At 45.3% G+C, this 24,151-nt stretch overlaps 1 protein-coding gene across 1 annotated transcript in view; it reads left to right on the top strand.

Moving 5' to 3' along the window:
- Nucleotides 1-24,151, top strand: part of LOC133763743 (F-actin-monooxygenase MICAL2-like) — a 54,840-nt gene that overhangs the window by 11,043 nt on the left and 19,646 nt on the right. Inside the window, exons 2-4 of the mRNA XM_062197501.1 lie at nt 10,379-10,494; nt 15,694-15,786; nt 18,529-18,622. Of these exons, the coding sequence (XP_062053485.1) occupies nt 10,379-10,494; nt 15,694-15,786; nt 18,529-18,622 (303 nt within the window). The remainder of the gene's footprint in view (nt 1-10,378; nt 10,495-15,693; nt 15,787-18,528; nt 18,623-24,151) is intronic.

Genomic DNA, 24,151 nt, shown 5'->3' with positions numbered 1-24,151 from the left:
AGGTTTTTAGAAATCTTCAAAACCCTTACCTTCTTCCAACTTTATGTTATTTACTATTTATTTTAACTTTATACATAGTTTAAGCCCTTATAGGTCTTAAGTAATCAGTTTTCACTTGGATTTTCACACATTTCCTATCTGGAGAATTCTTCTTTTTTTTTTTTTTTTTCCCCCTGCAGCACCATGCTTGCATCTTAGATTGCTTTTCTTTGGCTAAAAAACTCCTTTTTGGGAGTCTGCTGCTTTGATGTGAGCCTGCTTAAGAGGAGTTCTCTTTGTCTGAGAACAGATCACTTTTGCCTTTTTGAAAAAAGATTTATTTATTTATTTGAAACTCAGAGTTACACAGAGAGAGAAGGAGAGGCAGAGAGGGAGAGGTCTTCCATCCGCTGGTTCACTCCCTAGTTGCCCACAACAGCAACTGCACCGATCCAAAGCCAAGAGCCAGGAGCCTCCTCTGGGTCTCCCATGCAGGTGCAGGGGCCCAAGCATTTGGGCCATCTTCCACTGCCTTCCCAGGCCACAGCAGAGATCTGGATCGGAAGTGGAGGAGCCAGGACTTGAACCAACGGCCATATGGGATGCCAGCGCTGCAGCTGGAGGACTAACCCACTGTGCCACAGCACCGACCCCTGCCTTTGTTTTTAAAAGGCATTTCTTCAGGATATAGATTGCAAATTGGCTGTATTATCTTTCCATCACTTGATAGCATTCCATTGTGTTTTGGCTTCCATTGTTTCTATTGGAAGTCAATTGATGGTCTTACTACAACTTCCTACAAGTAAGTCATATTTCCTTGTTTCTTATAGTATGAACTTCAGATTTTCTTTTCTTCTAATATAAACATTTAAAGCCAAACATTTTCTCTAAGAACTAATTTAGCTACATCCTAAAAATTTTGACATGTGTTTTAATTCAGTCCAAATTGTTTTTAATTTTCTTTGTGATTTCGCCTTTAACTTGTGAGTTATTTAGAAATATGTTGTTTAGTTTCCAAATATTTGGGGATCTTCCTGATTATCTTTCAATTAGTTATTTCTAATTTCTAATGTAATTCCCTCATGGTCAGATAATATACTCTTTATGATTTTTTCTTTTCTCTTTAATATTAATATAAAGAGAACAGATTTAATGTAGTTCATAGATACAGTTCTAAGAATAGAATGATGCTTTCTTTTATGATTTTAATGTCCTGTAGTGAGATTATTGTATAGCCCAGCATATTGTTTTTCTAAATGAATGTTTCATGTGTATTTGAGAAATATCTGCTGTTGTTTGCCAAAACATTCTGTAAGGTGAAGTAGAGCAAATTGTTTAATCATGTTTTTAAGTTAGACTTATTTTTGTTTACGTATGTTATCAGTTACTAGGAGAGGATAGTTAGTATTGGCAACTATAATTTCTGAATTTTCTATTTATCCTTTCAATTCTGCTTTTGCTTCATATATTTTGAGGCTCTGTAATCATGGACAGGCATTTTTAAAGTTGTTTTGTCTTCCTGATAAATTTATCCATTTTATTACAGAATGTACATCTGTATCTCTGTTAATGTTTCCTGTCTGAAAACTAATATAGCTGCCTGACTTGCTAATGATTATAGTTTTCACACTGTAGTTTGTCTATCCTTGCTTTGTTTTTAAGATATTTCATTAATATACAGTGCTGTGTACATCTTTAAGGGCACAGTGCAGTATTTCAACAGATGCATACAATGGAACTAAGCAAATCAGACAATAACATCTCTGTGTCCTCAGCCTTTGTCCTTTCTGGGGCCCACCAGTTTCTCTCTCGCAGTTCTTTATTCAGTACATAGTAGTGCATGGTTGTGATATCTAGTTGCCCCATTACGCTGCACAATACTAGAGCTATTGCTTCTATTTAATTGTGTTTTGGTACCCATTATACAACCTGTCTCTTTTCCCCCATCCCAACCCTTCCTCATCTCTATTAATCACTCTTAGAATTTCTATTAGGGCTGGTGTTGTGGCACAGCAGGTTAAGCCACTGCCTGCAGTGCCAGCATCCCATATGAGCATGGGTTTCTAGCTGCTCCACTTCTAATACAGCTCCCTGCTAATGCGCTTGGGAAAGCAGCAGAAGATTGTCTGACAACTTAGATCCCTGCCACCCACACGAGAGACACAGATGGAATTCCAGGCTCCTGACTGAAGACTGGCCCTGTCCTGACTGTGGCAGCCATATGGGGAGTAGCCAGCAGATGGGAGATCTCTCCCTCTTTCCGTATCTCTGACTTTCGAATGAAATAAATAAATCTTTAAAACATTTCATATAGACTTTTAAAAAAATCTCCACATATGAGAGAGAAAATAAAATATTTGTCTCCCTGTGTTTGACTTATTTAATATAATGACATCCAGTTTCTTCTATTTGGCTGCTAATGTCAGGATTTAGCACTTTTATGGGTGAATAATATTCCATTGTGTGTGTGTGTGTGTATATATATATATATATATATATGTGTATATATATATATATATACAATTTCCTTCACTCACTGATGGACACCTAGGTTGATTCCATACCTTGACTACTGTGAATGGTGCTGTAGGGGACGGCACTGTAGTTTAGTTGGCTAAGCCTCCACCTGCAGTGTCGGCATCCCATATGGATGCTGGTTCTAGTCCCAGTTGCTCTTCTTCTGATCTCTGCTATGGCCTGGGAAAGCATCAGAGGATGGCCCAAGTGCCTGGGGCTCTTCACCCACATGGGAGACCTGGAAGAAGGTCCTAGCTTCTAGCTTTGGATCAGCTCAGCTCTGGCTGTTGCAGCCATTTGGGGAGTGAACCAGCAGTTGGAAGACCTTTCTGTCTCTCTCTCTCTCTCTGACTGTAACTCTACTTCTCAAATAAGTAAAAATAAATATTAAATTTAAAAAATAGTGTTGCAATGAACATGGGAATCCAGGTGTCCCTTTGTTATGCTCATTCCGTTTCCTTCAGCTATGTACCTAGAAGTGGGACTGCTGAGTCATCTATTTTGGTTTCCTGAGGAACTTCCATACTGTTCTCCACAGTGGCTGTCCCAATATACAATCCTACCAACAGCATATAATCCTTTTCTCCCCTGCTTGCCAGCATGTGCTATGGATTCTCTTTTTGTTAACAGCCATTCTAACTGGAGTGAAATGATATCTCTTTGTGGTTTTGACTTGCATGTCCTTGATGGCTAAGGATATTGAGCATTATTAAATATATATTATAGCCATGTATATTTCTTTAATGTCTGTTCAGATTCTTTGTCCCTTTCTTAACTAGATTGTTTGTCTTTCTGTTAGTGAATATTTTGCATTCTTTATATTTATTTTGGATATTAATCCTTTGTCAATAAATAGCTTGCAAATCCTTTTACCTGTTCTGTTGATTGTCTCTTTAGTGAGTTGATTCTTTCCTTTGCCTTACAGAAGATTCTTAGCTTGGTATAATCCCATTTTTCTAATTTTGCTTGTTATACCTGTGCTTTTGCAATCTAATCAAAAAAGCCATTGCCTATACCAATGTCTTAAAGTGTTTTCTTCTAGTAGTTTCATAGTTTTAGGTTTTTTATCTATTTTGAGTTGATTTTTATTTGGAATGAGAGGCAGGGTCAAGTTTCAATCTTCTGCATATGGTTATCCAATTTTTCCAGCATCATTTATTGAAGAGACTATTCTTTCTCCATTTTGTTTTTGTCAAAAACCATCTGACTGTAGATACTTGAGTTCGTTTTCTGGGATGTCTGTTCTGTCCCATTGGTCTGTGTTTTGTTTTTGTGTAAGTGTCATGCTGTTTGGGTTGGGTGACTATAGCTCTGTGGCATGTGTTAAAATCAAATGTTATGATGGCTCTAGCTTTGTTCTGCTTTGATTATTTGGGGGACTTTTGTGCTTCCATGAAAATTTTAGGATTTCTTTTCTGAGTTCTGTCATTGGTATTTTAATAGTTATTGCATTGAATGTGTAAATCACTTCAGATATCATAGACATTTCAACAGTATCATTCTTATAATCCATGACCATGAGTGATCTGTCCATTTTTGAACATCTGCCTTCTTTCATTTCTTTCTTCAGTGTTTTATAATTTTTACTGTTGAGGTCTTTCACATCCTTGGCTAAATCTATTGCTATTTTTTTCTTTTTGTAGCTGTTGTGAACTTAGTCATGTCAATGCAGCATTTTTTTGACATTATTACTGAAGAATAATACATTTACTTTAAAGAGTTTTTAATATTAGGAAGCAAAACAAAGTCAGAAGAAGCCACATCAGAACTGTTAGGTGGCTGCCTGATGATTTTCCATTGAAATGCTCGTAAAATTGTCATTGTTTTAATGAGAGGAATGATCAGGGGCATTTTCCTATTGGAAGATTCTGTGAGAAAGATTACCCAGGGGTATTTCTATGGAAATGTAGCTAGCTTCCCTAAAACACTCTTAGAAAGCATCAGAAAGTCAGAAGGCAAAGTACCCCAAGTGTCCCAAAAATTGTCATCCTGACCTTTGCTCTTGGTATGTCCATTTTTGCTTTGGCTGGACCATGTATAACTCTTGGTAGCCACTCACTGCTTTGTTTGTGTTTTGTCTTCAGGATGGTACTGGTAAAGCCATGTGTGTCCCCTGTTATAATTCTTTGAAGAAATGCTTCAGAATTTTAATCCCTTATTTTTTAAACTATTTTATTTATTTGAAAGGTAGAGTTAGAGAGAGAGGGAGGATATCTTTCATCTGCTGGTTCACTCCCCAAATGGCCACAATGGCTGTGGTTGGGCCAAGCTGAAACCAGGAGCCAGGGGCTTCATCCAGGCTCCCCACACGGTTGCAGGGGCCTCAGGACCCAGGTTATCTTCCACTGCTCTCCCAGGTGCCTGAGCAGGGAGCTGGATTGGAAGTGGAGCAGCTGGGACCATGATGCCCATATGAGATGCCAGTGCTGCAGGCGGTGGCTTCACTCATTATACCAAAACGCCAGCCCCCAATCTTCTATGTTTAAAATTCCTATTGAATATCCTGCTCTTGTCTGCAGCTGGCCTGGGTGCAGTGATTTCAGCACCCTTCAAGTGAAAGTTTGCTCTGCCTTAAGTTTTCAGTCTCTGTAGGCTAAACCAACTGAAATGTCTGTGGTGTTGGCTCTTGTTTGCTGTTAATCACCCAGCCTCTTCATTGAGGGAGTGAATAAGATTAATTTCTTCCTCCCAGATCAATGTAGATTCTCCACCACTGCAGCCTCATCTCCAACATCTTCTTGTCTCTTTGAACAGTAAGTTGTCCATTTTTAAAATGTTGATTTCTTTGGGACATTGCCCCCCTCAGCTTCTCATAAAGCATCAGCAGTTTTAGCGTTCTTCCATCTGAGCTCACCATTAATTCAGTGATTGCTCTTGCTTCATTTTTAGCAGAATTCGTGTTTCTCGGATAAGGGCTTTTTCAAATTAATGTCTTATCCTCCTTAGTACCTCAAACTTGATCATTAAGACAGGATATAACAAGTCAGTAGGAGTTTATTTTGGTGGAAAAAAATTTAATTCATGAACATATTTTTCATAATATGGCTTTTCTATAAACTTTTGAATATCCTTATATACTTTTATTTCTTCCTCTTTTTTGTTATTTTAATACATTTTTGATTTAGTGCATGTTCAAAAACATTTTATTCATTTATTTGTATCCCTATTTCTATCTATATGTCTGTATTACAAACCACACTAAAAATTAAGAAGAAAAAATATTTTATATTTACCATCTCTGAAATTATTCATTCTGCCTGGTATCTTATGTAGTTCTGCTACAGAACTTTCACATTTTTGGATGCATATCTGCTAGCAACAAATTGTTGAAAGGATAGTTTTGCTGGATATAGAAATGTAAGTTGGCAAGTTATTTTCTTTCAGTATTATGATGATAGTATCTCATTGTCTCTGACTAGGGTTCTTTGTTTCTCTATAATGTATCACTTTTGTCTTATTTTTTATATTATTTTGTTATTAAGTATTGTTATTATTTGCAAAGCAGAGAGATAGAGTGAACTCCCATCCGCTGGTTCACTCCCCAAATTCCCACAATGGCTGGGGCTGGGCCAAGACAAACTAGAGAGCCAGGAACTCAGTCTGGGCCTCCCACATGTGAGACAGAGACCCAAGCACATGAACCATCACCTGCTGCTTTCCAGGGTCTGCTTTAGCAGGAAGCTAGAATCTAGAGGCGGAGACCGGGTTTAAACCTAGGTACTCCAATATGGGATGCACAGGTCTTAACCAATATCTTAAATGCTGGACCAAACACCTGCCCCTTCTTTGTCTGCCCTTAAGATTTTCCGTGTCTGTGATTTTTGGCAACTTTATTAACATAGGCATTGCTATGATACTCTTTGTATTTATCCTGCTGTGGTTTATTGAGCTTCTTGGAACTTTGTGAATAATTTCCATTCAATTTGGATGATTTTCAGCAATAATGCGTCACCTACCTTTTTTGTTCCTGTCTCCCTGTCTCTTGTCCAGTCATATGTATTTTGGACCTCTTGATTTTATCACTGAGGCTCTGTTCATTTTTCCAGTTCACTTTTTCCTCTGTGCTTCATTTTTGATGTTATTTAATTTCACTGATTTTTTTTCCCTTTGCAGTGCTATTAAAATAGATGAAATTTTTACTTGCTCTTTTGTATTTTTAATTTTTAGGTTCTTTTTTATTCTTTGTATCATCTGTCTTCATTAAGTTCATGTTTTATTTTAAAATTTTTGTTTAAATTGTTTTAATTGACTAACGTTATATATATTTATTGTGTACAGCATGGCACTTTACAATGTCTGCATTGTAGAATGACACAAGAGAGCTGAAACTGACACATGCATTATCTCACAAACTTGTCAGCTTTTGTGATGAGAACACTTAGAGTCTGTTCTCTTAGCAGTTTTCCAGAATGTAAACCATAATGATGAACTCTAGTCATCATGTTATACTGACTTGTTCCTTGTAACTGAAATGTTGTGTTCTCAACCAGCATCTCCCTGACTCCCCAGCCCACCTTCTAGTCCCTGGTAAACACTCTGCTCTCTGCTTCCATGAGTTTGTAGGATTTCTTTTTGATAATGCATAATTAGTGTGTAGAAATGCTACAGATTTTCAAATATTAATTTTGTAACCTGCAACTTTCAAACTTGTTTATTAGTCTAGCAGTTTTTTTTGGGGGGGGAGGGGGGCATTCTTTTTAAACTCTGAGTACACTTATAGTATCTATTTCAGGACTGTTGTGTGCTAATTCCATTGTATCTGTCATTTCTAGGTCTGATTTTACTCTCTAATTTTTCTCTTGATTTTCAAACTCATTCTGCCATACACACACACACACACACACAGAGTCATTGTTTACCAGCTGCTAGACTATTAGGCATAAGGCAATTACACTGTAGAGTGTCTAGATTTTGTTTCTATATTTAAAGTATGTCATGGTGCATCTGGTTAAGCCACCCCCTGCAACACTGGCATCCCATATGAGCTGGGTTGAGTCCTGGCTGCTTCACTTCTGATCCAGCTCCCTGCTGATGTTCCCTGAGAAGGCAGCAGAGGATGGCCTAAGAGTTTGGGCCCCTGCCACTCGTGTGGGAGACGTGGACAGAATTCCAGGCTCCTGGTTTCAACCTGGCCCAGTCCTAGCCATTGCAACCATTTGGGAAGTGAACTAGCAGACGAAAGATTTCGTTCTCTCTGTTTCTCTTTCTCTCTCCCTCTCCCCCTCCCTCTTTGTGTAATTCTACCCTTCAAATAAATACGATAATCTTTCAGAAAAATAAAGAATGTTACCTAGGGAGTAAAGAATGTTTGGCAGGCAGTGAAGTCCCTCTTAGTTCACTTTGTTCCCCTGAGGCTTGCGTTGTGAGCAGCATTGTTCAGGTATGTAATAGCCTGTACTCCAGGGCTAATCTGCCCCTGTTAATAGAGTGTGACTCTTTCATGGTCTCTGCTCAAGCCTCACATATTTGTTCCGCCCTGGCTAGGTAGAACTTGAACATTCCCAGTCCTGCAAAAGCTTTGGGGATTGCTTGCCTGTGATTTCCCAGCAGTTTTTCCCCACCCTCATGGAATTTCTCTCTACCCATCCGTAGCTGACTGTTAAGCAGTAGAGTCACAGGGACTACCATGCTGATTTCTGAAGTGCTGTTTTTGCATAGCTCCTCTCCAGGGCTGTGCCCCACACACTCCAGCTCCTCAGTGTGCCCCAAAGTCCCATCTCTGTCTTCGCTCCTCTCCGTAGATGCTTCCTTCCTGTGTCCACGGCAGTCTGCGGAGGGCCCACGGGCAGAAACCCGCTGTACGTAGGGCTGTTCTGTGCTGCTTCTTGCCTCTGACACAGTACTGTATTACCACCTGCCCCGATGTCTGGAAACAGATCCTCCATATACATTTGTCCTGACTGCTAGAGCTTTGTGGTTGAGGATCCATTCCAGAATCAGTCACTGCAACACTGCAGGAATGGAACAAAGCTACAAAGTTTCTAAAAACTGCAAACGAAAAACGACCTCCTCCAGGGTGAAGGAGAAGAGAGTGAGGTGGCTCTATCTCTTTTCTCCTGCTGGTTTAACACATGCATTATATTTGGACACAATTTGTCCTTGATTTCAAGGTGCCATTGAATGGAAATATTTTTTGAAAGTTAAATTTCAACTTTAGGTTTGTATTTACTTCTTCCAGGACTGAAGGATAACTAGGCAGTGTTGCTAATCTTGCAGTGTTGATACTTTGACGGATGATGATGACGATAAGGTTCTTCCTGCACACACAGTGTACCGGGTGCTGTGTTGGGCAATTTATGCCGGTTAGCCTTACTCCTTCCCAGCAACGCTGCAAGTTAGAAATCGTGATTCTGAGAAATCAGGGAGGCGCAGTGAGTTCCTCAGGCTCACACACTCGAGGGGCGTGCTCAGACACTAAATTACTCTGTGGCATTTAGTGGCTGCAAGGAGGCCACCACCCCAGTTCAGGCCTAACCACGCCTCCTCCCATGACGGTGCCCTGCCCTGATCCAGTCTTCACCTGAGCTTTCCCATCTGGCAAATTAAATCGGAAAACAGCAACCTCCCTCCCCGGAGTGGCTGTGTTACTATATACATGTTTGGCATTATTTTGCTTCAAATAACAGCATATGTAAATGGGCTCCTGAAGGTTAAAATTACCCTTCTTTTGTAACACTTGGCCTCTCCCACTGGGGTGAATACTTTAAAATTATGGAGGGAAGAAGGCAGGGTGGAGAAAACGTGAGTTGAGCTGCAATTGCTTGTCCACCCCCTCCCTCCCCACCCCTCCTCACCACACATTCAGCACGTATTTCTGTTCACGTCCAAGCTGCCAGGGCTGGGTAAGGGTGCTCAGCGTCCTATCCTGAATGCGTAACAGGCTCTCATGCTCAGTGTCTACAGTGGCTTAGTCCAGATACCCTTCATTGACTCTGCGTCAGGTTGATGGGTAGAAGCAGATGTTCTCACTGAGAAGGATAAAAGCTGCCCGCAGCACCTGGAAGACCTTCTCTCACGTGGCCCCCAGCCAGCTTACAAGGAGAGTTTGGTTGGCATGGGCACATTGCGACCGTCTACCACGTGTGCAGAGGCTGGCGTATCCCCGCCCCCCACTATGGATGTCCCGTGGGCCCTCCATTGTTGAGCCTTCCCTATCTTGAACTGCCTTTCCTGGCACCGGGATCATCACTTCAACAGTGTGATAATATCTGCAAGTTGGGAAAATAAAAGTGGCATTTGTTTAGCCATAATTAATGAAATATTTATGTTGCATGAGACTATGTGATAAAACCTTGGGCTTAGAGTCCTTTTGCTTCTGATTACATTTGGGAGGTTTTTTTTTTTTTTTTTCTATGACCAGACATTCTGACGCCAGCTCTTTTACACTGAGCAGATGTCATGTAGTAAAAATGGGTGCCAGATGCTGTGAGCCGCAGAAGGGCGATTTGTTTAAGAGCTGGCTCTGACTTTTTTTTGCATTCAATTACTCTGCAGAATGAACGTTACACAAGCATTTAGGTAACTCAGCTAACTTCAGACATGCATTTTAATAATGGATTTCATCTCTGAATGCATTCTAAGCAACACACCCTATAAATGGTGTTTAAGGAATTAATTGATTTCTGCATAATACCTTTTTCTATTCTTAATGTGAAAAGAGAGCTGCAAAGCCCTTGGCAGGGGTCCAGAAATGTAATTAACGTGGAGGGCCAAATTTTCAGTTGCCCTTAGGTACTGCCGCTTCATGTTCCTGGCAGGTGCAGCGAGGGGCAGGCGGGGAGAAAGGGAATGGGGAGAAGTGGGGAGGAGGGCGAGGCAGCTTTGGGTCGTGGAGCAGGAAAAGAAGCTAGCAGTTCACCGAGTCCTTCTGTTCCCATTTCAGGCTCCCAGCGCATCCCTGTCAGAGCGCAGGTGACGGAGGCTTCCTCTCCCCCGTCTTCCACCTCCTCCTCCTCTGGAGATGAAGGCTCGGATTCCGAGCTCTCCTTGCAGGCAAAGGTAACAGCGCTTAGAAAACCAAAGAGGGCCTGGGCTGGTGGGGGCCGTGGACCTTCCAAACTGCAGACCCAGTGCAGTGGGTTTCCTAGGAGGATCATGTTACATTGCATCTGCAGCCCTTCTTTTCACCTGGAACACCACCACCACCCCCCCCCCAAAAAAAAAATAAATAAATAAACTTTCTCAGCGACTCAGATTAGGGAGGGACGAAACAGAGACACATTTACTTAAAGCCATTTGGTGAGTGAAGCTCTTAAAGCGGATTTAATATGTAGTCCAATGAGCAAACCATTGAAAAAATCACAGCAAGCAGATGCATATTTCCCCGAGGGAGACACAGCTTCATTTAAGGAGCACTAGAGGCAGATTGCATGGAAAATGTTATGTTTATTCTAATCAGGAGGATGAAATGAAGCATACAGTTGCTTCGAGACGCAGATACTCCGAGGAGCCCCCCGTGGAAGGGCCCTGCCCTGTGCCCGCTGGGGCGCCAGCAGTCCTCTTTGCTTAGGGAACATTGGTATTTCTGGAGGACCCTTGACAGCCCTCGTGCCCGTAGACGACAAACACAAACTTGGCTGCTTCCCCGTCGGCGTGTCTAAGTGTACACATCTAAAGACACAGAGAGAAGCAGCCCTCGACCACAGCCAGCTGCTGTGTTCTTTGTCTACTGGGGCTGGAGCCTTTCCACCAGGGCTGCGGGAGGGAGCTCAATGGCTGGACCCAGAATGCTTCCCGGGTGGACAGAGAAGTGGTTCACTACTCTGGCAGTGTTTACTTTTTGGAGCGCTGAGGATCTGGAGAGGAAGGGGGGGAAGACCAAGTGTGTTTACTCAGACTCAACTTTTCCATATCTGGCATTAGGAGCTTTGGCGTCATCTCAAATCGCTCAGGGGTTCCAACTCCCCATGGCCCAGCTCAGAACACTAGGAACAAGTCAGAAAGAAGCTGGGACATGTGTGTGTGTGTGTGTGTGTGTGTGAGAGAGAGAGAGAGAGAGAGAGAGAAAGAGAGAGAGAGAGAGAGAGAGAGAGAGAGAGAGAAGGGGGAAAGAGAACATATTTGGATTTATTTCTGTGTGCATCTCTGATTTGTTCAGTACTCAACACATGAATTCTGTGTATTGTATTGATTTCTGGGGTTTCCTTACTGGCCCAATCATCCCCTTGAGTGACCCTGCATTCAAATGAGCCAGAGGTCCTGGCTTGAGCCATCCCTAACACTTGCAGAAAGTCAAAGAATGGAGTGGCCCAAACCCATTAAAGTAGCAAGACCTTGGTACCTAGGACCAGCCTCACAGAGAGCTCCTTGTCCTCCTACTGGCCCAGCCCAGAGCCAGTCATCGCTTACACTTGATGAGGGGGTACGGTATGCTGCTCCCCTGACCTCGGAATGGCCTGGTCTTGCAGGAGGGGAAGCTGGCAAGAAGATCGCTTATTTATGACATCCTATGGGTTCCCACTGCAGGCACTAGGGGAGACTCTTGTCCTCTGGATTCCTTGCCTCTTCTGTCCCATGCAGGTCTGATCCAGCCAGATGGCACAGAACCCATGCCAGCTCCCGTGAACCTTTGCCCAGGAAGCTGGAGATAGGATATGTCCTCTTTTCCTCTTTCTCTGGCTTTACCCATCCCCTACCATTTCTCCTCCCATGCTTTTGCCTGGATCTAAGAGTCTGTGGCAGGAGGAGGCATGACCATCCGTCTTTGCTTCTGCTGTATCTCTCTCTTTTCCTTCGCTCTTTTCTTCCTTAGCCTCTCTCCTCTCCCCTTTGCATCATCATTATCACTGGGGATATAAGAATTGTGCCTGATATTTTATAGGGCTCTATGAGTATTTGTTCGTAAAGCTTCCTTTTCAGTCTCAGTATCTTTTTAACAAAGGGCAGTAAGTGGCTTCCTTTCTCCCCTAGCTTCTGTTTTGCTAACTCATGATAGAGCCCTGAGGGTTTGATAGTTTGACTGCTGGGAGGCACTAAGACCACATGATGCTATCAAGGCAGCCCTCCTTGATCTTGTATCAGTTGGCCTTTACTGTGGGGAAATGCTGACATTTCCATGGGACACCCACTCTAGAGCAGGGGTCCTTGATGTGCCCGGTCTTCGGCACAGGAAAGGCAGTACTCTCTGCCTGGAAGTGGGCATACTGGGTCTAGGCTATGTAGGCTCCACTCCTGGCTCCACTGATAACCAGCCGTGTCTCTTGGGAATGTTACTTAACCTCTCTGAGTTCTAACTTCCACATCTGTAAAATAAGTGCAGTTGGGGGAATAAATGAGATGATGCTTATGAAATACTTAGTACAGCACCCAATAAATGTGAGGATTTATCCTGCAGCTTAGTGGAAGAGGGAGCTCAAGAGATGCTTGTTAAATAAGTCAACTGATCTCTGTAGATTGAGTTAGATGATCCATGGGTAACAACTACTAAGGGTCCCCAGCCTGCAGCCTTTCCACACAGTTCCTAGTAGGTCCTGCAGGCAAACGACTTGAAACCTTGACATTCAATCTTGAAGTCGCTTCCTAGAAACAAAGACCATGTGATATGGAGCGGCTGGGTTATGAGAGCTGAAATGTCTTTCTAGGAATGGAGAAGATCTGTAGGATTCTAGGTCCTAAGGAAAATTCTAGAAGAATTCCATCATCGAGACAGGCCTGTTAGGTCTCTATTCCTCCCTTATGGATTTATAACCATTTAACAAGCAAATATTCAACTTAACCACAGTAATTGAATGCCCATGTACCAGTATAGCAGTAATATTTTCTAAATTCCATATTTGCGTCTGCCAGCATTATAAAGAGATCACTAGTATGCCTTCATCTGTGTTTCTTTTTTTTAAGACTTATTTATTTATTTATTTATTTGAAAGGCAGAATGACAGAAAGAGAGGGAGAAGGAGAGAGGGAGAGATGGGGAGAGAGAGATTTTTTTTTTTTTTTGACAGGCAGAGTGGACAGTGAGAGAGAGAGACAGAGAGAAAGGTCTTCCTTTTGCCGTTGGTTCACCCTCCAATGGCCGCCGTGGCCGGCGCGCTGTGGCCAGCGCACCGCGCTGATCCAAAGCCGGGAGCCAGGTGCTTCTCCTGGTCTCCCATGGGGTGCAGGGCCCAAGCACTTGGGCCATCCTCCACTGCCTTCCTGGGCCACAGCAGAGAGCTGGCCTGGAAGAGGGGCAACTGGGACAGAATCCGGCACCCCAACCGGGACTAGAACCCAGTGTGCCTGCGCCGCTAGGCGGAGGATTAGCCTGTTGAGCCATGGTGCCGGCCAAAGAGAGAGATCTTTCATCCACTGGCTTACTGCCCAAGTAGTTAGACCAAAGCCAGAAGCCAGGAACTCCATCCAGGTCTCCCACATGGGTAACAGGGAACCAAGCACTTGGGCCATCTTCTATTAGCAGGAAGCTGGATTGGAAGCAGGACTTGAACCCAGGACTTGAACCAATGCTCCAATAATTTGCTGCACCACAATGTTGGCTCCTAATTTCTAATATATAGAAAATAAATAGAAATTAGCCCAATATGAACATTTATTTTGTATACACAAGATGTGTATATGTATACACACACACACAGGGGTTTTCAAGCAGTACAAGGGAAACACACATAAAAAAAAATCATGGATTTCAAAATCTTTTTTGCACCAAAATAAATTTTTATCTTTTAATTCTGTTTCCCATGAACTTTTTGAAGTCCCCTCATATGTATATTTAAAACAAAGTATTGTACGCAGAAATAATTTCTGTTAAAAGTAATCATGCTGATTTATAATAGTATAATTGGCATGCTGATAATAACAAGTGTGCCGTCACTGGGTACCTCACCTCTTGTTGAGGTGTTCTGCAAAGGGCTGGGCCCGATTTACCCCCTTCACATCCATGCAAGGCAGGCATTTAGTCCTCCTCACTCACCTGAAGAGGAGCCTGGGGTTTCCCAGTTGTAAGACCAGGCTGCAACTCACACAGCTCAGCTGGGCTCCAGTGACGCTTCTGTGGCTCCCAGACCAGTGCTCACCCTTCAGGTCATGGCTGCTTCTCTGACCAGGTGTATCCTGAACTTTCCAACAGGTGGAACTGACCACACCACCACTTCCCCTTTCTCTGAAAAGCGACACTTTCAAGATTCAGACCTCTGTTTCACACAATTTTGAATCTTCTTTTTTCTTTCCTTGTTTAACCACTCCAGGCACACACACAAAACTCAGTGATGGTCATGCTGCCTTTGTATGAGCAATGAGAGGGGAGGGTAGGAGCAATCTTACGCCTATCTCAAGCTGAGAAACTCTTTTACTTGAGTTATTTAGATTCCTAGGTTTAGTTAGGCACTGTAGACCCAAACTAAGCGCTATGTTTTTAAAGATTTATTTATGTATTTGAAAGGCAGAGTTACAGAGAGATAGAACGAGAGGGAGAGAGAGAGAGAGAGATCTTCCATCTGCTGGTTCATTCCCCCAAATGGCTGCAACAGCTGGAACTGGGCTGTCTGAAGCCAGGAGCCAGGAGTTTCTTCTGGGCCTCCCGCATGGGTGCAGGGGCCCTAGCACTTGGACCATTTTCTGCTGCTTTCCCAGGTGTATTAATAGGGAGCTGGATTGGAATGGGAGCAGCCAGGACTTGAACCAGTGCCCATATGGGATGCCAATGCTGCAGGCAGTGGCTTTATCTGCTATGCCACAACACTGGCCCCTAAGTACTATTTTAAATTGTTAACTGGTTTTCATGTAGTGAGACAGTTTGGCTGTCTCTCCCAGGCCCATCAACCCTGGGCTGTATGGTAACACCCATGTAAAGCATCATTCTTGTATCATTCCACCCCTCCACTAAACCCAGCCAGCGCTCTCACCTACATACCCCCTGCACACACACACAAGCTTCCCCATGTAGCACCTACTAGCCATGTGTGGCCACTTTAGATTACTTTCAAATTCGTTAAAATTAAATAAGATTTAAAATTCAATGCCTTATTCACATTCGCCTCGTTTCAGGTGGCCTAATGACCACGATGGCCAATGGCTGCTACATCTTGCTCAGGAAAGTTATAGCTCATTTCCATCAAAACCGAAAGTGCTACTGAAGGCATTATCCTGGAGGCTAAGCCGTAACCAGGACCCATTGCTCGGACAGGGCAGAAGCCTATGACAACATTTTGGAAATTTCAACCCCATTTTTCTCAGTCTGATTTTTTCTTCTCTTTGTTTTCATAGGAGAACAAGATGCTTAGAAAAAGAAGGAAGCTGGAAAAAGCAACCAAGCAGTTGGCTAAGCAAGAGGAACTGAAAAGACTCCATAAGGCTCAGGTCAGAAATGGACTTGAGATGAAGAAGTGGCCCGGAGCCTGGGAGACTGCGGTCCTGGGGATCTGGACCAAGAGCCCATTGGGAGTCTGCTTCATCCTGGGGGAGGCCGCTGGGCTGAGGGCAGTCTTCTCTGAGACCAGGCTTGTGGTATCTAAAAGGCCTGGCTCAGTCCCCAGTGGGACTGTGGGCCCTGCAGAGCCAGGAGTGGAGCTGGCCCACCCTAGCCCAGCCCTGTCCACCTGCACAGGGAGCCAGCACATGGCCTGGCCCTGACGACCTCGTGGCACTGGTTTTAGTTTTGTGCTCTATGAGGACAGAAACCCTCCACCAACCCTGGGACAGCATCTCTGGGGGCTGACTGCTCTCCAGGATTAGTTGAAGGCGCTGCTGTCCAGCGTGCCAGTGGTAGACTTCCAGCCTGGCTGCTGACTCCAAACATTCGTGCTCCGGGGGATCTGCCTGCCTCGGCCACAGACAGGCAACGTGAAACAAGTCGCGACAGGCTCCGTCCCCCTGCGGACCCCTACCCTAGCTGGGGAGAACAGTTGGGGTTTCAGACACGCCCACTTAGGATGGCCACTCCTGTTGATGCAATAACAGAGCCTTAGAGCCCTCTCTCCAGCTCTGCCTGCAGGTGGCCACACCAACCCGTGGATTGTCTCTGGCAAGAATGCAGTCACTTAGTGGCCTCTGTACCCTTCCCAGGAGCTAAGGCAGGAGCCACCCTCACCTTGTGGCAGGGCACACTCCCACAGACTCCCCAGAGCTAACTCAGGAGCCACCGTCACTCCCACAAACTCCCTTGGGTCCACTCTCCACTCTTAAAGTGAATTTCCTTGAAACATTTCTGTGTTGCCTTCTAAGACAAAGGCAAGCCTTTATGACCCTCCCTGGCAAACTCAGCAATTTCTCCTCCTTATGGTCTCACTGTACACAGCAGGTGTCAATTAGAGAAGGATTGGAGTGGCCTTTTGGGTTCTAACCTGCCAGCACCCACAGTGGTCCCTTGCATCTTGAGACATTTACCCTTTGGTTCTGAAGAATGAGCACCGGGTGACCCTGTTAGGGCCGCCATAACAGAACACCACAGCCTGGTGGCTTAAACAGCAGACGGTTATTTTTCTCACCATTCTTGAGGCTAGGAGTCCAAGTTCAAGGTGTCACAGGCGTGGCTCTCTCCCCAGCTTATAGGTGGCAGGCGTGGCTCTCTCCCCAGCTTATAGGTGGCTGCCTTCCTGCTGTGTCCACCCATGATCTTTCTGTGTTTACATGTGGGGGTGGCAGGGAGGGAGGGAGGGAGGAGGGAGATTGAGATCCCTGGTATCTCTCTCTCTTCTTTTAAAGGGCACGGATCCCATCAGATTAGGACCCCGCCCTCGTGGCCTCATTTAGCCGTAATCACCTCCTTAGAGGTTCACACTCCAAACACAATCATGTTGGGGGTTCAGGCTTCAGCATATGAATTTAGAGGGGACAGAGACATTCAGTCCATAGCAACCACATGGCCGTGAGCGCACAGTAATCAGTAAGAGAGTCATTGAAATGTTTCTCTTCTTTGGTGATTCTGTGCCATGCCAGAAAGAGATGGATTTCTAAAGATTTAATTGACTTTAAAAGAGAGAGACAGAGAGGAAGGGGGCATGAAAGCGCAAGTTGTTTTTAAATAGAATTTCCGTCTCTTTCAGATGACAGGCTTGGGGCTTAAGCACTTGCTGGGACAAGAAGAGCCAGGAGGCCACTCAGGCCCCACCCCTGCAGTGGCTTCTTCTCAGAGTTGGATGTGCCTGTGGTTGCTGGGGAGACTTAGGAGGCTGTGGGGTTAAGGAAGAAGGGGGGGTGTGACGGAACTGAAGTAAGGGGAGGAGGAACAGACAGCTGACAGTCCCTTTAACTGACCTGTTGGGCCAAGGGTGTGCCTTTGGGCAGCATGGGGTCTGAAAGCCGATAACATTGATGGGACGAACAAAGGTTACATAGAAGAAGCTTTCACTAGGTTTCCTTCCTCGTGTGCACAGGAGTAAAGTAGCCAGCAGGAAGAAGAACTATAAATGCACACCCAGTCATGACTCAAAACCTTAATAGGTGTCTCTGATGAGTCTAAGGGGAGTCAGAGGTTGTGCCCTGGTGTTGTTCCCTAACGACCTGTCAGTAACAAAGTGACGGTACACGTCTGCAGAGAAAGGACCCTGGGCAGCCGCCGTGGTGCGAGGAGAGAGCAGGTGCAGCTTGTAGCTAAGGGAGCAGAAGAGGCCGAAAAAGGAGCAGCAAGTCCAGTCTCCTGTCCCCACCCACCTCTTGGGAGGCATCTGCTGGTTCTCCTTGGGAAAGCAGAGTGTGCGCTGTGTCTGCCCCAGGAGCCCCTGCTGCACTCTGGGAGGTGGCTGCAGCTCTGGGCACTGTTCCATGGCTATGGTGAGAGGCCATGAAGCTGTGAGGACCACCCCCTCCCCGCCCAGCCCAATATCTCTGTCATAGAGGACATCTGTGCATCTGACCTTCTCAAGGGGGACTGTTTTAGCATCCACCTGGGGATGGACCGAACATACACCTTGCTTGTGTTTCATAGTAAAGATGGGAGCCCTGAAAGTCTAGTTTGGGAATTCAGAGGTTCTTGTCCATCAGTCAAGGCAGTGACATCCCAAGTCAATACCCCTTCCTCCTGGAGAGCAAGCAGCAGACAGCCCCGTCATGTGACTCGACACGTAGAGAATGCCCATGTGACGTGTGATCCTGGCATTGCAGGCCATCCAGAGGCAGCTGGAGGAGGTGGAGGTGCGGCAGAGGGCTTCGGAGATCCAGGGCGTGAGGCTGGAGAAGGCACTGAGAGGAGAAGCAGGTATGGCCCAATCCCAGCAGGCTGAGCAGCGGCCATGGGTCTCTGTCCATGGGCTGAAGCTAGTGCTGGCCTGACCTTCTGGACAAAACAATGAGACAGGGTCAGCCGCGGAGCATTCTGTGGGTATGGAGATGGTGTCAAATCTACACCTGCTTCCCACGTTTAAAATCAAGGGCACTGATCCACCTGTAGGCCTTATAACTGGGGTGCTGGTCTGTTCAGTCTCCCAACTGGTGTTAAATGTCCTTTGCAAGTCAGAGGTGAGGATACATTCAGGACACAGACTGAGGTGTTCAAGCCACGTTGGTGGCAATCAAAGCCCAGAGTTAGGGTCAGAGTGTTGGTGTCTCTGTTTACTGTCTGAATGAGCTTGGGTCAGGCACTTTACAAAGCTTTGTAAACTTTAGGCTTCTCATCTAAAATGAGCTGATTTAAAAACTAAAGAAGAAATGATATATAACGCTTCTGTTAGCATATTTCCTGATCTAAGGCAGAGGAATAAATGGTAATAGTCCCACTGATAGCTTCAGATTCTTAGACTCAAACAGAGCTCACCTGGAGAAGACGTGCTGCCTGGCGGACTGCAGCACACTGTCTGTAACAGTGAGTACCATGCACTTTTGGCCTTGAGAAGTTTGCAGTGCGTTGAGGAATTCAGACATGTCAGTGGAGAAACACAATAGAGCATGACGCGTGCTGTGAAAGGCGCCAGCATTAGGGGGCAGTGTGAACAGACCGGGAGGCTTCTAACTGATGCTGGGGGTCGCAGTCGCGGAGCCATCAGCCTGGGCTTCCTTGAAGGGGTGACATCGAAGTCGAGAACCAGAGGAGAGACAGGAGCTAACCAGGGTGGTTAGGAAATGCAGAAGCCAAGCACAAGGAGACAGGAAATCTCCTAACCCCTGAGCAATGACTTAAAGACTCTGGCATCTTGGGGACCCCACAGCAGTGTGATAACCAATTGGAGGGATAATGAATTGGTGTGATAGCAAATTGGAGAATTTGCTGGGCTGGGACAGGTGTTGTTTTTTTAGCTCTGTGATGTCTTCTGCCTTCTGGGTGTGAGGTGTGTTACATGTGTGTGTGTGTGTGTGTATATATATATATATATATGTATAACTAAGCCCCCAAAACACACATCTCTAAGTGCCACAGTGTTAGCAGCCTGTTCCTGTCAACCCAGTGAAAGGTCAGGGTCTCAGTTACTGTGAAAGTCAGATTCTTTGCGAGTTGCTGCTACCCAGGGCAGATCTGGATCTCCTGGGACCTGAGGCGCAGTCCAGGTCAAGCAGGCCAGACTGGGAGGGCCACTCCCAGAGCCTTGCAAGGGCCAAGCTAGAGGCTGGGGCTGCAGCTGCCTGAGGTGTCAGAGCAGTGCTGCAGGCCAACTTTACCCACTCTGTGCCTCAGTTTCTTTGTTTGTAAACTGGGAGTGGAGATCAGACCTGTTTGTGCTGTTGGGGGTGAGGATTAACTAAGACAATTCACATAAACCCCCAGCACAGGGCCTGGCCTGGAGTAGCTGATTTGTTAATATTCACTGCTTTTCTCACTAGAATACACTGTCAGTTTCCCTGCACAGCTTACCAAACGCCCAACAGAAGTGGGCTCCCTTACAATACTGGTGGCTCTCGCTGCCTGTCCCTGCAGCTGCCACGGGGACTTTTGGTGAAAAGAACTTCCCTTGCAGCTTCCCAACCCAGATGGCTCTGGCACTTGTCTTTAAGAATCTGCTGATTTCAACGGGAGCGTTAGACGTGAAAAGGATGTGCCAGAAGAGCTAGGGCGTGCTCCAGCAGGTGGCACGATGGGAAAACTGGCGTGGCAGGCATCAGAGGGCCCTGTGTTCAAGTTCTGTGCTGCTCTGTTCAGGCGGTGCAGTCTTGGGACCATCAGTCACCCTCTCTGACCCTAGATTCCTCCTCTGAAAAGTGCGGATAATCTCCATTTTGAGACTCGGGGATGCTGGTTGGCAGAGTTTCTACCAGAGTGTGTACTGCATTGTAGGCATAAAAAATGACCTACATAGGCTTTTACCAAGTATTATTAAATATAAAAATATTACTAGTATTTTATGATATTAAGTATTTTAAGATATAATTATTTTATTCATTTATTAGAAAGAATGATAGAGTATGTGTGTGAGAGTGCTCTTCTATCTACTTGGTCACTCCTCAAATGGCTGCAACAGTCGATGCTGGGCCAGGCTGATGCCAGAATCCAGGAATTCAATGCAGGTCTCCCATATGGTGGGAAGAGCTCAAGTACTTAGGCCATTCTCTGTTGCTTCCTGGGTACATCGGCAGGAAGCTGGAATGGAAGCAAAGCAGCCGGTACTTGAACCCGCACTCAGATATAGAATGCTGGCACTGCAAGTGGTGGCTTAACCCACTGCACCATAACACCAGTCCCAAGATTTATCTTTCTTTGTTGCTTAAAATTTAAATTATACTGACACAGTTTCTAAAGCTTCTGTAAATTCCTCTCATCCCTAATGTGTGTGTTGGGTGGGAGGGAGCTATCTGAAGTCATAGCTAAACCTGGCCAGGGGGCCAGCGGCATGGAGTCGAAGGCTAAGCTGCTGCTTGCAGTGCCGACATCCCATATAGGTGCCAGTTCGAATCTCAGCTGCTCCACTTCTGATCCAGCTCTCTGCTAATGCACCTGGGAAAGCAGCAGAGGAAGACCCGAAGGCTTTGGCCCCTGTACCCACATGGGAGACCCAGAAGAAGCTCCTGGCTCCTGGCTTTGGCCTGGCCTGGCCCAGGCTGTTATGGCCATTTGAAGAATGAACCAGTGAATAGAAGATTCTCTCTCTCTCTCTCTCTCTCTCTCTATCTCTCTCTCTCTCTCTCTCTCTCACTAATTCTCTGTTTCTCTTTCTCTCTTGGTATCTCTGCCTTTCAAGTAAATAAATAAATCTTAAAAAAGAAAAAAAGCTAGCCAGGGTGAGGTGTTGTCAAAGGTGCACCGAGCCAGCCAGAAGATGGATTCCATTCATTCCCTTTCTGTCCTTGGTAATTCAATTCCCCTGTTGAGTTTATGGGCCTTTTTCTCCTTGACTGTCCTTGTACAGGTGACAGAGGCAGCTCATCAAGGGGCTGGGGATGGGAAGAGTCAAGTCAGGGAGCGTGGCCTCAAAGCAGGCATCAGAATTAATACACTATAACTTGTAATAACATTTGTGCAATAATAATATTCCTGTGCGGTTCAATTTTCTATTCAGTCCCTTTAAGAGATCGCCCTGTTGCTTAATGAATGACCAATGCTTATTAGGTTAAGTCGTATTTGAGCTGGCCTGTGCTGCTTCGGTTCAAGTGATTTAATGGGAATTATTTAATAGGTATTATTAGGATAATTAGAAAATGATCACAGTTAGGCAATAATATTGAGCTATAAAGGTTGTGAATAACCAAATTTGGAGACAGGCCTGAAAACATGAGTCGTCTGCGACAGTTATGCAAGGCTTCTCTAATAATTATGTGAGCCAGCCTGAAAGGGTCTTTTGTTCCTGGGAGTTATTCATTAGGTGGGCATTGAATTAGAGGAACATGCGGGGGTGCAAGACGGAGGGCCAGGACGGCTGAGGGCAAAACGAGGCTTTGATGAGCTCCTAATTGTCGTGACAACAATTCCTGCTTTCTTTTTTCCCAACAGTCAGAAATAAGCTCCCCCACCCGCCCACCCCCACAGCTAGGTTTTCCCCCAAAGAAAAACAAAAGTGTGACAGTCCACCCCAGATGACAAGTCATTCTACATGGCTGTGTGTGTGTGTGTGTGTGTGTGGCATCTGTGATAAAGGGGGCAGAGTCCCCTGGAGTCTTGGCTACCAGATGAGGGCCCTGACCCACCAGGGCGGATTTTCCTGGAATCAGAGAGGAGACCAGGCACGGCTTTGCCAACCGCTTGGACTCTGCTTGCTACCTGATGATTTGTGGGATGTCAAGGTGGGCAGAATGACATCACGAGGCACTGTGGAGGACCCCAGCTGAGCAAGGGACCAGCATTCCGATTGCCATGGCCTGGACAACAGAACCTGTGCTCTCTTCCAACACCTGGAGACAGACAAAATCAAATAAAAACTGAGCACAGTTTCAAAGGAGAAAGTGCTTATCCCCCAGGCGGTGTGAGAACTGTTCCTCCCTTACAGCCTGCCCAGCTTTGGGGAAGATTCATCAGCTGGTTGTCTGCCTTGAGCTGCTTGCCTTTTTTGGAGCCACAGGGATTTTCCTTCCCTGGGGATTGCCGGGCTGACCGAGGGCGCCGGATGTGCACGGCTGCCAGCAGGTGGCAGCAAGAGCACACGGGATGTGAGGGAGTGCGCCCAGTACCTGGACAAGGAAGAGGGAAGTCGCTTGGCTTCTACTCTGGTTTTCATCCAGACTGCTGAGGAGTGGGAGTGAGAACCTCCTGGATAATATAGCAGTGAGGAGTCCTGCGAACAGCATGCATGTCTGGAGTTTGAATCCCTGGGTAGGCATCGTACAACTGTGACGTACCTTTCTGCCAACTGTCTTGTGCATACAATGGGACTAATAACACCCACCTCATAGGAGTGATATAAAGGCAAGATGAAATGAAACAATGTTATAAACTACCGAGCAGGGGGTCTGGAACATAGTAGATATTCACGAAGATTCACTCCTTCTATTTTCTGTTAATACCTCTATCTTTCTAGAACACAGATGGATAGTCAGTTATTTCTCAAATAGTATATATATATTTTTGTACATTAATTTACAAATACACTATATTATGATAGTATTATATCCTATACTCCCTAGGAGAGATTTAAGCTGGCCTCTATGATTATGCATAATGCATGAATTTCACATGCCTGGTTCATAAAAGGATCTCAGTATAGACTCATATTGCTAACCCTACCACGCCCAACCCTAACCCCAACAACATACAAAAAACACCACCACCACAGTAAAATCGGCTTCACAATGAGAGCAGCACACTGGTTCTCCGACAGTCTGCCCATACTGTTGGGAATGGATTTTAGGGGATAGGTATCCACTGGGTAACCATCTGTAACAACTTGTTCTCTAAAAGTATGGAAAGGTACAGGATTGTACCCTCTGGTCGGTCACTGCCTGTGGCTGGATTCTGGGCCTTCAGAGGTCAGCCGAGAAGGGGAGGGTGGGGTTCCCTCCGTGATCCTGGAGGAGCCTGGTTGTCTGAACACAGATGGCCATAAAAATGGAAACACAGATAATATCATTTTATCACATAGTATAACAGGATATTGTCAGAGCCTTACAGAGCCCAGCCAGGAGAAACAAGACTCCAAAGTTGATAGTTAAGCATTCAGCAAGGGGTTTGGGTTGATGTACTACAACTCTATAGATGCCAAAAACAAATGACAAAATCCAGTGCTTCAGAGCGAGGGATTTAATGATTCACAGCACAGCAAGTGGCAGGAGCATCACCGTGGTGGCACAAGTTGCCTGTCCCCGTGTCCCACGGTGTGACACGATAGGCCTGGCTGGCACCTGTGGTGGTTGTGGGTTGTGCCACAGCTAA

This window comes from Lepus europaeus, chromosome 7, assembly GCF_033115175.1.
Source record: "Lepus europaeus isolate LE1 chromosome 7, mLepTim1.pri, whole genome shotgun sequence".
NCBI lineage: Eukaryota > Metazoa > Chordata > Mammalia > Lagomorpha > Leporidae > Lepus > Lepus europaeus.
This window is presented reverse-complemented; position numbering and strand designations above follow the sequence as displayed.